The 13,825-nt window shown below is 46.6% G+C and overlaps 1 protein-coding gene across 1 annotated transcript in view; it reads left to right on the forward strand.

The window, feature by feature from the left end:
* LDLRAD3 (low density lipoprotein receptor class A domain containing 3) overlaps positions 1-3,391 on the forward strand; it is a 223,941-nt gene extending 220,550 nt beyond the window's left edge. The window contains exon 6 of the mRNA XM_047691906.1: positions 304-3,391. Within this exon, the coding sequence (XP_047547862.1) occupies positions 304-547 (244 nt within the window). The 3' untranslated portion in view covers positions 548-3,391. The remainder of the gene's footprint in view (positions 1-303) is intronic.
* Positions 3,392-13,825: the final 10,434 nt, after the last annotated feature.

Genomic DNA, 13,825 nt, shown 5'->3' on the forward strand with positions numbered 1-13,825 from the left:
GACCGTCAGGTTCAACCCGAACCGCCAGCCAGCTGCTCGGTTGGCGGCTGGCGCTGGGTATCCTCCCCCCGGGCCGACCCAGGGGATGTGGTTTGGGCACCGCCCGTTCGGCGCGCGCCAACCACAGCACATCCACCTCTTCCCGTTCCCTTGGTCTCTGGTCCTCTGATAGCTGTCTTCCTCAGGGGGCACCTGCAGATGGGTGGCGGGGGTTGCCTGCCTGACCTTGGCTCCTAACATGTTGTCTGTCTTCCCTCTGCTCTCCCCCGCCTCTCCCGCCCCATCCTGCTTTGTCCCTCACAGACCCGCATGGTACGACCTTCCTCCGCCGCCCTACTCGTCCGACACCGAGTCTCTGAACCAAGCCGACCTGCCCCCTTACCGCTCACGCTCCGGGAGCGCCGACAGCGCCAGCTCCCAGGCGGCCAGCAGCCTGCTGAGCACCGAAGACAGCGGCCAGGGCCCGGGCCAGGCTGGCTCCCCTCCTCCGGAGAGTGTCACGGGGCCCAGAGACTCCGTGCCCAGCCAGGACACCGCAGAAGTCTAAATCCGGCGCTTCCAAAGTCCATATGGGTTCATCTGCTCTGACTTGTCACCATCCTGACAACGTCCTCTCGTGGGAAGCTCCTCAGGGTGCCTCAAGGAGGGATTTGGGGTGTCAGCTTTCTCTCCGTACCCCTTCCCACCCCCCACCCCCCTGCCCCAGATTTCAGGGATGTTCTTACAAGGGAGACCCGACATTTTTCTGGGCTCTTGGGTGACCTGATGTATTGTGCGTCTTGTCCGGGAGGTCACTTGGTCTTCAGGGCCTGGGATCATGACCTCACTTGTCCTGTCCTTCTGTGACTGGTGGCCTCTTGCTGGATAGGCAGCCTGAGTTTGCAGGCAGCAGGCTAAGGCAGTATCTGAGGAGTCCTCGAGAACGCAGCATTTCTGGGCCACGTGGGATGTTCAGAAGGGCAGGAGACACCAGACCAGGTCCTCCGAGGGCTGCTACCTTACAGCTCCATTGGAGGTGGGGGTTGGGTGATCCTCCCAGGAGGCCGGCGTGGACAGCCACCCTGGAAAGAATCCAGGGGAGCAGCAAATCCCGCTCGCTGTCTCGTGCACGCCGTTCTGAGTCCAGCGGAGCAGCGGCCAGAAAGAGGTGACGTTGGCCAAGAGATACACCCTTCAGCCATCAGCAGGGCCCTATGGGTTCTCTGAATGACTCTGAAACCATCTACTCTGAAGAGGCCCGGGCCTTAAAAACTGGCCTGAGAACCCGCGTATTGAGGGTTGTCTCTGGCAGCGTCTGTCCTCGGCCTTGCCCCAGAATAGGCAGGGGGACCCTGCCGTGTGTTCATCCGAGGTCTCAGCTCCTAAATTGTAGGTTCTCGAGAGCCTGCGCCTGCTTTGGTCCACAGTCCTTCCCTGGCTGCTGGACTGTTCACCCTCCAGCCATGACCTGCCCAGAGCCAAGGAAGGAGGACCCAGACTTGTATTGGCCAAAAATCTGACCTGGTCCTCTGTCCCTGGAAACCACACGCAGCCTGGCTTGCCCCTTCACGCAGCTTTCCACCCCGGCTTCCCAGGTTACCTTAAGCCCCAGAAGTCGTTCTACCTGTGCATTTGGACTTGAGGACACTGGTTGCTGACACTCATGAGAACCATATTCCGTACCTCCAGCCAGAGCTCCTGGCTCCGTGTGCTGCACACACGTCCTTCCCGAGGCCCAGAAACCAGCGCCCTGATTTAGCGTTAGGGTTCGGGTCAGAGTCGGGCTCAGGCTTCTTCTGACCTGCCGTAGTTTCTCCTCTAAAAGACGTGGACAGTAGACAATTTGGAGTCAAGATTTGCCATTCGGACTTTTTTTTTTTTTTTTAATCTCTTAGAAATGCATTTGAAACAGTGTGTTTGTTTTTTCCCTTCTAGTTAAGGGATTATTTATATGTGTATAGGAAAGCTGTCTTTGTTTGTTTGTTTGTTTTTCCTTGAGTGAGGTCCAAAGAAAGATGCGAAAGGAGATCACACTTTTGTCGAGCTGAGCCTTGTCACCAAGTCACTCCAGACTGACCTGCTAGGCACTTGTGCGTTGTCGCACTTTGAGTTGTTATTTATCGAGTTCTTGAAGGAATGCAGAAGGAGGGATGCCTTTCTCCCTCGGTTCATAGTCTCTGTGTTTATGCTAGCTTTCCTTGTTCTCTGTACCCAGCCAGAGAAAGAGGGCCCACTCCCTGGAGAAATAGTGGGTGGAAATCAGTGGCAAGAAACCACACTGACTGATGGGGAACAAAACTGGAAATAGGTGGAAACCCTCCAGGCGGCTGTCACCCATTCAGGACTTCCTTCCACAGCAGAAAAAATGTTCAGTGACCTCGTTGATGCAAATTTCAATGAAGCCTGCCCAAGTGGGAGAACGATGTGGCATTTAATGATTCTGTTCTTGGGACCGTTTTTTTGTTTTTTCTATTTTTTTTTTTTTTTAAACCAAATCCAAACTGTGTTCTAGGAAGGCTAGCCACTTGGTGATTTCTTTTTGTCTTTTTTAAGCTAAAGAAAAGGAGCCTAGTTGCTTGCATTTTTCATTTTTTAAAATAACACTTGAGTTATTTTCCGTGTAATCCAATAAAGAAAGAACTTTTGATGGGAGCCGGAGTGTGCTAGGAACTCTGGCTGAGCATTTCATCTCCTTTGAGTCAGAATGGCTTTCTTACTTCTCCCTTTGATGGGCCCATGCTTCTTTCTGGTATTTTGGAAGTTGTTTAGAGTAAGGGATTCTAATTTTAATTAATTACGCAGTGAATCTCACTCGCTTTTCTGCTTCCAGGCATCTTAGGAAAAACAAATGGTCTTCGTAGATAAGAAAGCCTATTAAAGTGTGTGTGTGTGTTTTTTAAATAAACACAGGGACATTTTTATTATAGATGTGATTTTTTTAATGAATCTTTTTAAAAATATATAAATAGGACACCAAAGCTGCAGGGGTTTTTCCTGGTTTTTCCGCCCTGCTCAAGATGGCAAGTAAGTGGCCAGCAATATTTTTTAACTCATTCCATCCAGGCTGTTTTTTTTTAATACATTGCCTAAGTCTACAGGAGCCAGAAAACCATCTCTCCTCTTTTTTCTCAGAGGAGACCAGCAAGCTCTTTTTATTATCTCCTTCAAATTCACATCTCTGTAACCTGTAATTTAACCTCCTGACTCAACACCCCCCCCCCTTCCAAAATTGGCTTAAAAAAAAAAAAATGCAACAAAGTGGTTGATGAATAGCGTGCGATGTTCAAAGTTGATGTAAACTGGAAAGTTATGTGGTTCCTTTTCGTGTTTTGATTAGGTTTTGGTTTGGGTTGTTTTTGTTTTGTTTTGTTTTAATTTTTATACTTTCAAATAAACTGGCAGTTTCATTCTTTCTATTGGTCTGAATAGTTCTTAACCGATGTTTCTCCTCTGTGGCAAACTGAAGAGGGAACGGTCAATCCCGTGGCTTCTGCAGTGAACTTAAACCATCACAAAATGAGAAAAAGGAAGACTGTAGTGATGGGACCTCAAAATGTGATGGGTGTTTAAGGATGCCATGGCTCCGAAATGAAGTCTTGGACACCATTTAGCATCACGGCACCCAGACTGTCCGCTCAGAAGATGGACGCTAATTGCCATCACTAGGCTGCCATTAGAGGGAAAAGGACAAGTGACCGTGACAGCTGAAACAGATTCTGACCGCATATTCCGGGGCACGCTGCAGCTCTTGCATACGTAGAGGTGGTCATAAGTTTTGAACCCCAGTGGCTCAGACTGGCCCCAGGGATGGTAACATCTTTGTGCTTTTCTGAGTCTCATTTTGGAACTATATGTTAATGCTGCTGCATGGATAGTTTCCACAGAAAGTCAGGATGCCCAAGAGATCACCCATGAACAGGAGAAATAACCCTGGCCTTGGCCAAGATTGAAATCCACATGGATTTCTAAACATAGAATGTGCGGAACCAAGGCTTAGATCACGTATTCGTCCCCACATGTCTCAAAGAGAAGACTGGGCTATCAGACCGTGTATCCCAGCTCTATAGCAGGCCACGTCCTGCCCCAAGTGGTATAGAGGAAACCTTTCCAAGTGGTATGCTCCAAAGGCTTGTCAAGATATTAACCCCTTCATCTCTCCGAGCACCATTATTTACTGGGTGCCGAAATGAGGAGATGGTTGAGAAGCACTTATCTAGAGCAGAAGTCAATAAATGTTTCATGTAGAGGGTCAGATGCTAAATATTTTTGGCTCTGCAACTATATGGTCTTCATGGCAATGACAGAAATAGTCATAGATTGATAAATAAATGGGTGTGGGTGTTTCCAATAAAACTATTTATGCAAATAGGCAGCTGGCTGGATTTTAGCCCATGGGCTGGGGTTCCCTAGCCCTTGATATAAAAGAGCATTCCTACATTGTGTTCACGGATCCAAGGCTAGAGGCACTGTAGAAAAGAAACGGTATGTTAATGGCTTGGAATAGTAGAACCCTTAAAATGGCACCAATCTCCAAAAAATAAAAATAGAACTTACGAGACAAGCAATTTAAGGACCCATGAAATTCATTTTAATTGACCCTATAAGCTCTTTCCCAGTGCATACGAAAATATAGAATTAAGATGAGCATCTTTCCCAAGGAGGTCCTAAACAGTTGTTTTGAATGCAGAGGTCCTAGTCAAAATATTACTCTCACTAGGGATTCTCTAACATGATAAACTGACACAACAATATGTCTTTCAGAGAAAAGTCCATGGGAATGAGTATTCTGAGAAGTATTGTCCATATTCTCCACTTAGCTTGCCACCCTGAGGCAAGGCAGTAGATTCAAAGGGAAAATTATTTAATAATAATAATAATAATAATAATAATAATAATAATAGAAGAAGGAACTTGAGACGACTACGGTGGAGGTGTGGTAAGTGCACCCAGTGAGACCCTCAGGAAAAATGTCAATGAGAAAATATATTGACTCCCTTGACATCTTATAGTTAGGTAAGATCATGGATCACTCCCCAATTAACCCCAAGTGATAGAAATGCAATTCATAACATTTACAATTGTATTAAATTTTAGATATATTGGCTAATGCAACTAAGTCCAAGGGTATGGAATTGTTGGTTTCAGGTTGGGCTGGATCTAGTTGCTCAATAGCTGTCATTAGGAAGCTGTTTCTCCCTCTCAACTTCATAGCCCTGTTTTGCCCAGCATCGGTGTCCTGGCTTGACATTAGGTGAAAAAGAGGGTCCCAGAAGATCCAAGTTTGCAATCTCAAAAAAAGAGATACTATTTCTTCTCCTAGTGTCTCTAGAAATTCCCTTAAGTGGAGTTATGACTGGTCATCCTTGGTCATATAGCCACTACTGTGGATGGGAGTCTCTTGATTGACAGCCCTGGCAGAATTACATGAAATAGGAAAGGGATAATTCCCACATGGGAGGGCTCGTAGTAGGTAAGATACCAATATGTCTACTGTAGACCCTCACCAAGGAATGGGACCCACAACTGGCTGGCATAATTTCTGGTACACATAAGAAAACTCCTATAACTTCAATCTTCAGGCAACATAGGTCTGAAAAGAGCAGAGGCAGTGTTACAGTGAAAATTTCAGGAGACAACATCCTTTCTCTAAACATAGGAGGCAAGGTCTGTTTCAGGCTACAGATATAGTAGGCCTGGGTTAGGTATGCTTTTATGAGATACTCATCTGGGGTAGGTCACATGGATAAAGCCAAATAGGAGGAGTTCCATCCTAAAAAAGCCTGAATTGCCTTGTGGGTTCCAGAACTTTCCCCAGACCTCTGGAAGCATGGAAATGGTGCAGTTATCCCACCAAGATTCATCCCCAACTTGCACAGGATTTTTAAGTTGTTAGATCAGAAATATATTCCCATTTTTCACCCTTGTTAGAGTATGCAAAGACTTCGACTCAATTATCCATGCTGTTAACTAAGCTTTCCAAATTAACCCTTTTATCTTCCCCCACCCCAAGAGCTGGGATGCATCAATATCCAGAGAACCACAACTTGGAAATTCTGGGACAGCTGATGTCACAGGCCCTGAGGGACTGAATCCCTATCACCGTGGGGAGTTGAAGGCATGACCATAGGGAGCTGGGATACAATTCTGGGGCAAACTTGTTTATTTAACATGACTGATGTTTCAGACCCAGTTGTGGGTGTGTGGACTGAGCAATTCCCTCTAAGTTCCAGTACCAGGCAGTAGTTGCCATTCTGGGCTTTCAAGTTCATCCTGATAAATCATCCCAGTGAGCCAGCAGAAGAAAGGGCACATGGAGAAATCCTATTGACTTTCCTCGACAATGGAACACACATGGGCAGCATTTATGGGCCAGGCCTGGAAGTGCTCATACCCCTCCATTCACATCTTTGCCCAGGGTCTGTTTAGTCTCACAACCACACCTACCACGAGGAGGCTGGGAAGGTAGTTTGGCTACATATCCTGGAAGAACCGGAAGTGGATTTTGGCACCAGCCACCGAGTATATGTTCGTACACTTCTTTCCTCCTTAAAATACGCTCATCCCTTCCCCAAGGGAAAAAACCCAACCAGATTCTGAATCTAACCAGATTCAGTGTCCAGGATTGTGAAACTCTCTCCAATCCAAATGTGCCTCCCCTATTAGGATGATTTCTCAACCCCGCATATCTTTTATGGTTTGTCTTCTTAGATTGCCTTCCTTCAACTTACTTAATTCTCTTAATTGCCTTCCTTCAACTTAATTCAATGTGAATAACTTTCAAGTCACTCAGAATAAAAGTCAAAATTGTGGTCTGCTGGACATTACACCATTAGCTGCCATAACCTATCCAACCTCATTTTCTACTACTCTCCTGCCCCAGCTTGGCCCCTTGCTGGCTCTGGAACCCACCAGGCGCTCCCCGCTCAGTCTCTTTGCTCCTGGTCTTCATGTTACCTTGAACCCCCCCATCTCCGGACACATGGAATACTCCTTCCCATCAGAGAACCATCATGACCCACGTCCACTTAGAATCTTCATATTGCCATCTTGGGGACCTCAGCTGTGGTCATTTGGAGACTCTTGGAAAACAGAAATAGCAGAACTTGCTCTTGACCAGGATCTAGTTACCACTTAAATGATTTGGGGGGGATTCCTTGAACCAGGCAGTATATGGGAACTTAGGAAGGAACTCTGGGGAATGTGTTCGAAAAGTGAGGTCTGGAAATGTAATTTGGACCAATGCTAATATTAGCCAAGGGTCAAGCGGTGAGCCAACTTAAGAGATACCTTAAACTTAGAGCTAATACACTGGACTATGCAGGACAGGACCTGGGGACGGAGGTGGGACTTGAACACAGGCCCCCAGGGGGCCAGCTCTTTAAGTGATCCCTGTATGATGTGAGACTCTTTGGCAGAAAAACTTGAAGCAGACCTTCATATTGGAGGGCGTTCTGGTGTATCAGCCTGTGAGTCAGCTAAAGGACACATCAATGAGCCTGGAAACTTCTAGGATCACCAGTTCCTGTTTGGAAATGGTGGCATCCTGGGGTCAGAGATGAGGCCCCAGCATCTAGCTCAAATAGGGAAGAGTTACATGGTTATTATAGAAAGAAAAGGCTTCCTTGTAAGTGAAAAATAAACTGCTTAAATAACTCATCCCTCCCGTTGGAAGCAGTTGCCGGGAAATGACTGAATGTGAGGGTCTTGACCCCACTTGCTGACTCGGCTTGCATCTAATGAGTGGCTCGTTCGTGAAGATGATATTTGTGTTTGCCTGGTGGGTGTCTGCTGGGATCTGTCAGAGCCACTGCAAGCATTACAGGAATAAGGCATTGAATATGGACATGGGGGCTTACACGGATGTGCAAGAGCTGGCCGAGTGATGAGCTGAAAGGACCCCAGACCCAGTTTCCAATGGCACCAGCCTCATCCAGGGTCAGGTAGAGAAACCAGAGCTTGCAAAGCAGTTGGAGAAGCTACCTTAACCCCAAAATGGTACTGTGATGGGAGAACTTACAGGACTGTAAAACCATGGGTCTGATCTCAGCCCCAAACCCCTAAGAATAATGAATGCCTCTGCACCTCCACCTTTCACACCTCACATGAGTTCCCTTTATGGGCACACTCGCCCTGGAGCCGTTTGGGGAAGGGGATTCTGGGAAGCATGGTTCTCAGCCTCGTGCGAGAATGGAGCCAATGGGCCCTCAGCCCACTTGGGAGACCAGGATGTCGGTCCATGCAGTCATTTCCAGAACAGACCCTCCATCCTCCAGGTGAGATTTCTTACTATGTAGCCAATTGGTCCAGTGAGGGTTGGACCTCGCGTATTTCATGAGGAAAGGGAATTTCATTTTTGACCCTTAATTTTTCGAGGTATACCTAGAGTCCGTATCATTGGAGTCCATAGTTTTCAATACTGGGATGATTCCATTATATTCTTTGGTATAATTTTTGGTAAGCTGTTTGGACAATTTGTGTTAGGAAATAGAAAAGGCTTTGCTTTGGAGTTACTTTTACTAATGATCTGTTTTGACCCTGAGCAGAACTTCCTACTGTACAGTGGGTCCCCAGGAAAATCAAAATGGGACAGTTGTGGGTGTTTGGGTGAGCAACTTTCTGCAGGTGGGAGTAAGATACAGTCCTCCTCCCCTGAGAGAAATGGCTGGTGGGTTGACCCTAGATTTGGCTATCAAGTCAAATAAGCCAAAAAACATGGAAAAGTATAAGGCTTCTGGCCTCTCTCTCCATGGTTTTCCTCTCTTCTGCTCACTAACACCTCACAGAAGCAAATTTGCTGAGCCATTGAGGTGAACCTATCAATCGGGCCATGTCAACTGGGGAACAGATTGCTTGAAGCATGAACAAGAGTTCAGAGATTCCAGGAAGGAAGATTCCAGAAGGAAGAAAGGGGAATGCACATCCACTCTCTCCCACCCTTCTGCTCCTGTCCTCCTTGTCCATCTCTCTCCCTCCTACCCTCTCCTTCCTGTCCTCTCTCCAGAGTTCCATTCCTTGCTTATGAGTTTGAAAGATAGGTCTCTTCATGCTCCTTGGAGCAAGTGAGGTGGCTCAGAGCCCTCTGAGTGTAATCTGCAGTCCTGGTTCTCCCCTGGAAGATCCAAGGGTTTACATTTGGGAAATAGAATGTAACAGGTGGATCTCATTTGGGTCTTAGTTAATAGCCATTTTTTACTTATCAGCCTTTACTGGGGAGCCTATACTTTGAAATCTTATCAGGAACTTGGATTTGCTACCAAAACTTTTGTCTTGGGTACTTGTCTCTGTACTCAAACACTGAGTTTGCAAACCAGAAACTCAAGGGTAGTACTCAACCCATACATGTATTTTCATTGGCTCATAGACTATTTTTTTTTGTTTGTTTATTTGTTTGACTCTGTTGCCAATGATTAAGATTCAGGCAAATTCACATACATATCTGGATGTCTGGCTTCTTTGGAAGAACCATAAGCTAGAGCACATTGGGCTCCCTTCCAACATGTTGGGCTCTCTGGACTGTTTACATGGAACATTTGCTCATCGCCACGGCTTCTCCCTCCCATCTCCTAACCAGCCCACTCCACTTATGTAATTGCTTGCCTGGCCCCTGTCTGGCTTGTTAGAACCTGGAGGGAGCAAGGCTGAGGAGATGGCATCCAAATTTCTACACCAGCAGTTTCTTTCTGGAAAGAGCAAGTACCAGGGATTCAGATGGTTGCCAACTTTGCCACTAATTAGTCCTGTCACTATTTAGTCGTGTCACTATCTGGTTTGCATTCTGGAAAATGCAAACCTAAGTTCTGGCAATGGATGTGTGTCATGCCCGGCACCTTAGCTTGTGTGTGTGGAAAAATACACACAAAGTATGATTTACTGCTTTAAGCACTTTTAAGAGTATAGTTCCACAGCACTGGGCACACTCACGTTTTCGTGCCACCGTTACCACGATCCATCTCCAGAAAATGTTCATTACCCCAAACTGAATCTCTGTCCCCATTAAACCATGACACACACACCCTCTGGTTTTCTCAGCCCTGGCACATGCCGGTCTACTTTCTGAATCTATGAATAGCCCAGGCACCTCATATGAGCAGAATTGTCTTTCTGGGTCTAGTTTATTTCACTCAGCATAATGTCCTCAAGGGTCACCCATGTGACAGCATGGGACAGGATTTCCAACTTTTTAAGGCTGAGTAAGATTCCATTGGAGGTATCTCCCACAATTAGTTTATCCCTTCATCCCTAGATGGGCTTTATGACTTGTCATGCCTTTTGGCGATGGCGACTTCGTTCAAGGGTGTGCAGGTGGATCTTTGAGTCCCTGCGTTCACTTCTTTGGAGTATATACCTGCAAGGGGAGCTGGCCTCGTGCCCTTTCCATACCCTTCCTAGGTTTGGGGGAGTCCCCTCTTATGAGTCCTGCCTCCCCAAAGAAGAAGGGACTCATTTGGGCAAGCTCCTTGGGAACTAGGGCCCTGACATGTGACTGAGGCTCTGCTCCTAGGACCCTCGCTTGAAGACTTGCCTTTGGAAGAGAAGAAGGTAAAGAAGGAGGCACCATACAGACGGAATTGGTTCTGGGGGTGACAGAGTAACATCAGGCCCCAGGCCACAGCAAAGGTGCTCAGCGTCACTGGTGGCAGCTGTGGCTCCTGCATCAGAGCCCCTGCTGTCAAGCCCCCCGACATTATCCTTGGGGTGGTGCTCTCCACCCCAGCCCCAACCCTGATTCTCTTCCACCGACTCTCCGAGCCACTGACTCAATGAATTCCTTTCTTGTTTAAACCAGCAGTAGCAAGGAAGGAGCACTGGATTCTGAGCCCACAGACCTGAGAGCAAATTTCAGCCCGCTCCCGCACCTCAGCATGACTTCACACAAGTCGGTCTAACCAAAGCTCAGTGTCTTGTCCACGAAACGGTCGTGATCGTCTCTGCTTCCTCAAGCAGCAGTGGGAAATCCGTGCCATCTTGCAGATGAAGTCCCTGGTGAAGGGCAAGGGAAACTCTGAATGGGAAGTCTTATCAATGTGACTTCAGCAGGGGTCCAAGCTGCCCTTGTTTTTTGTTGTTGTTGTTTTTAATTTCTGGATAGTGGATTTATTGATATTTTTTCTTTCTTTTCTTTTTCCGGGGTTTTAAAATTTTAAATTCAAGTAATTAACATGTAGTGTATTATTAGTTTCAAAGGTAGAGGTCAGTGATTCATCAGTTGTGTATAACACCCAGTGCTCATTACATCCTGTGCCCTGCTTGATGTCCAACACTCAGTCACACCATCCCTACCCCCTCCCCTCCAGCAACCCTCAGTTGGTTTCTTATGATTAAGTCTCTTATGGTTTGTGTCCCTCTCTTGTTTCGTTTTGTTTCATTTTTCCTCCCTTCTCCTATGATCCTATGATCCTTTTGTTTCTTAAATTCCACATACACGTAATAATTATCTTTCTCTGATTGACATATTAGGTTAGCATAATACCCATGTCATTGCAAATGGCAAGATTTCATTTTTGATGGCCGAGTAGTATTATTCTATTGTATGTGTGTGTGTATATATATACATATATATATATATATATATATATATATATATATATATACCACATGTTCTTTATTCATTCATCTGTTGATGGACATCTGGACTCTTTCCATAGTTTGGCTATTGTAGACATTGCCACTATAAACATTGGGGTACACGTGCCCCTTCAGATCACTACATTTGTATCTTTTGGGTAAATACCCAGTAGTGTGACTGCTGGCTCGTAGGGTAGCTCTATTTTCAACTTTTTGAGAAAACTTCCTACTGTTTTCCAGATTGGCTGCACCAGCTTGCATTCCACCAACGGTGTAAGAGGGTATGCCTTTCCCCACATCCTCGTCTATATCTGTCATTTCCTAACTTGTTAATTTTAGCCATCCTGACCAGGGTCAGATGAAAACTGTCATTTTGATCTGTATTTCCCTGATGCCGAGTGATGGCGCGCACTTTTTTCATGTGTCTTTTGGCCATTTGTACGTCTTCTTTGGAGAATTGTCTTGCTAAGGGATCTTGGAAACTGCATGAAGCAGACCACTTCAGGGCAAAGTCCTGAATGCGTTTGCACCCAGGAGTCTGAATTAATCCACTTAAATGCCCTTTTGGAAATTGGTTTAATAAGTTGGTAAATGCAGGGAGGGGAGACAGAGGTATTTAGTAGGTGCAGCTGAGGATCCCAATGGCCAAAAGCAGAGCAGTGATGATGATGCTGCTGCTGATGATGATGATGATGGTGATGATGATGATGATGGTTGATGATGATGATGATGATGATAGTGATGATGGTCATGATGATGATGACTGATGATGGTGATGAAGATGATGATAATGATAGCAACATTTATTGGTCAGCAATTTTGTGCCAAGCACTTTTGCTATCATTTGCCTCGGCTCATATAATCTTCTTAATCAGGGATTGGCACGCTATAACTCTCTGGCCCACCATTTGTGTTTGTAAATAAAGTTTTATTGAGACACACCTATGCCCACTCATTTACTATTTCTACGCCTGCTTTCAAGGCACAACGGCAGAGTAGAGTAGCTGCAACAGTGTCCGTTTGGCCCAAAAGACTTAAAATATTCGCCATCTGGCCCTTAGTGGAAAAACTTGCTGATTCTTGCTCTGAATGAAGCCTGAGAGTTGGATATGATTATTCCACCCACTTTTCCAGATTGGGAAACTGAGGACCTGAGACATAAAAGAGCTTGTTCTAAGACCTAAACGCAGAAAGGCCTCAATGTCAGATTTGAGTTCAAAGGCCAGGCTGCAACCACCAAGTTTCAAACTTCCAGTCATTTTATGGCAGTGATGTCTTCTCCTCTCCATCCCCCCTGCCCAACCCCATTCCTGCGGGGAAACTGGTACATGATAGTCACTGCCTGCCTCCTTCAAATGACGGCAACAGGCCTGGATTGAAATGTCCTCTTCCCGCCTCCAGGATCTCAGTCAGAACTGGATGTTGCTTCCCTAGAGATCGTTTGCTGTCTTAACTGCTCTCAAAATCAATCTCAAAATCAATCTACTCCCGAAAGGCATGGTGCTGTCTGCTAAGTGGTAGGAAGTCCGTGTTGGTTCGGGAGCTGACTCCAGCGACCCAGAGAAACACAGCTTTGCCAGGCAGAGCTGGCTTTGTGGAAAGTCTTCTTCCAGAACACATGTAATCCGGGTTTCAGCCCATATCACGTTGGTGTTGCTACACCACACCCCCCCACATTAGGGACCCCTGAGCCCCAAACACCAAAGAGTGTTTGGGCACGTTGCTCTAATTCTCATCTGAATGCAAAGCTTACCTGGGAGGAATCAGTCTCTGACCGCAAAGTGTTGATGGCCACCACAGGGTGTCGCCCCAGAGGGGGGCTTTCAGGGCCTGGCACCCACCAGGTGCCTGTCCGTGTAGAACTGAACAAGGAAGGAAAGAGCCAGAGTGCAGCCCATGTGCGTGTGAGCAGTCCCTGCCGAGTACCGAATCCATTCAGTGGCTTCCTCCCCTCTGTGGTTTCCCATAGACTTTGTCATCTCCGTTCTGGGGTCCATGTGACTCATGAAACCTTCCAGGCGAAAACAGGTGGTAGGCTCCAGTCTGGAAACCCTCGCAGGAGGGTCTGCCCAGAAAGGGTTGACCCATCGGTAGGAAGTCTGAGCGAGTGGCTTTGTGCCTGAACTTTGTTCAGAAGCCTCTTTCAGGCCAATGAATGCTGGAAGGATGATTTGGTTTTCCGAATGAGATTCCCACGGCCCTTACTATGCTCAGAATTGGCTCATTTGTCATCTTCAGGGCGTGCCAGACAGACACTTGGTCGTGCACAATTCCCAAAGAC

This window comes from Lutra lutra, chromosome 10, assembly GCF_902655055.1.
Source record: "Lutra lutra chromosome 10, mLutLut1.2, whole genome shotgun sequence".
Taxonomy (NCBI): domain Eukaryota; kingdom Metazoa; phylum Chordata; class Mammalia; order Carnivora; family Mustelidae; genus Lutra; species Lutra lutra.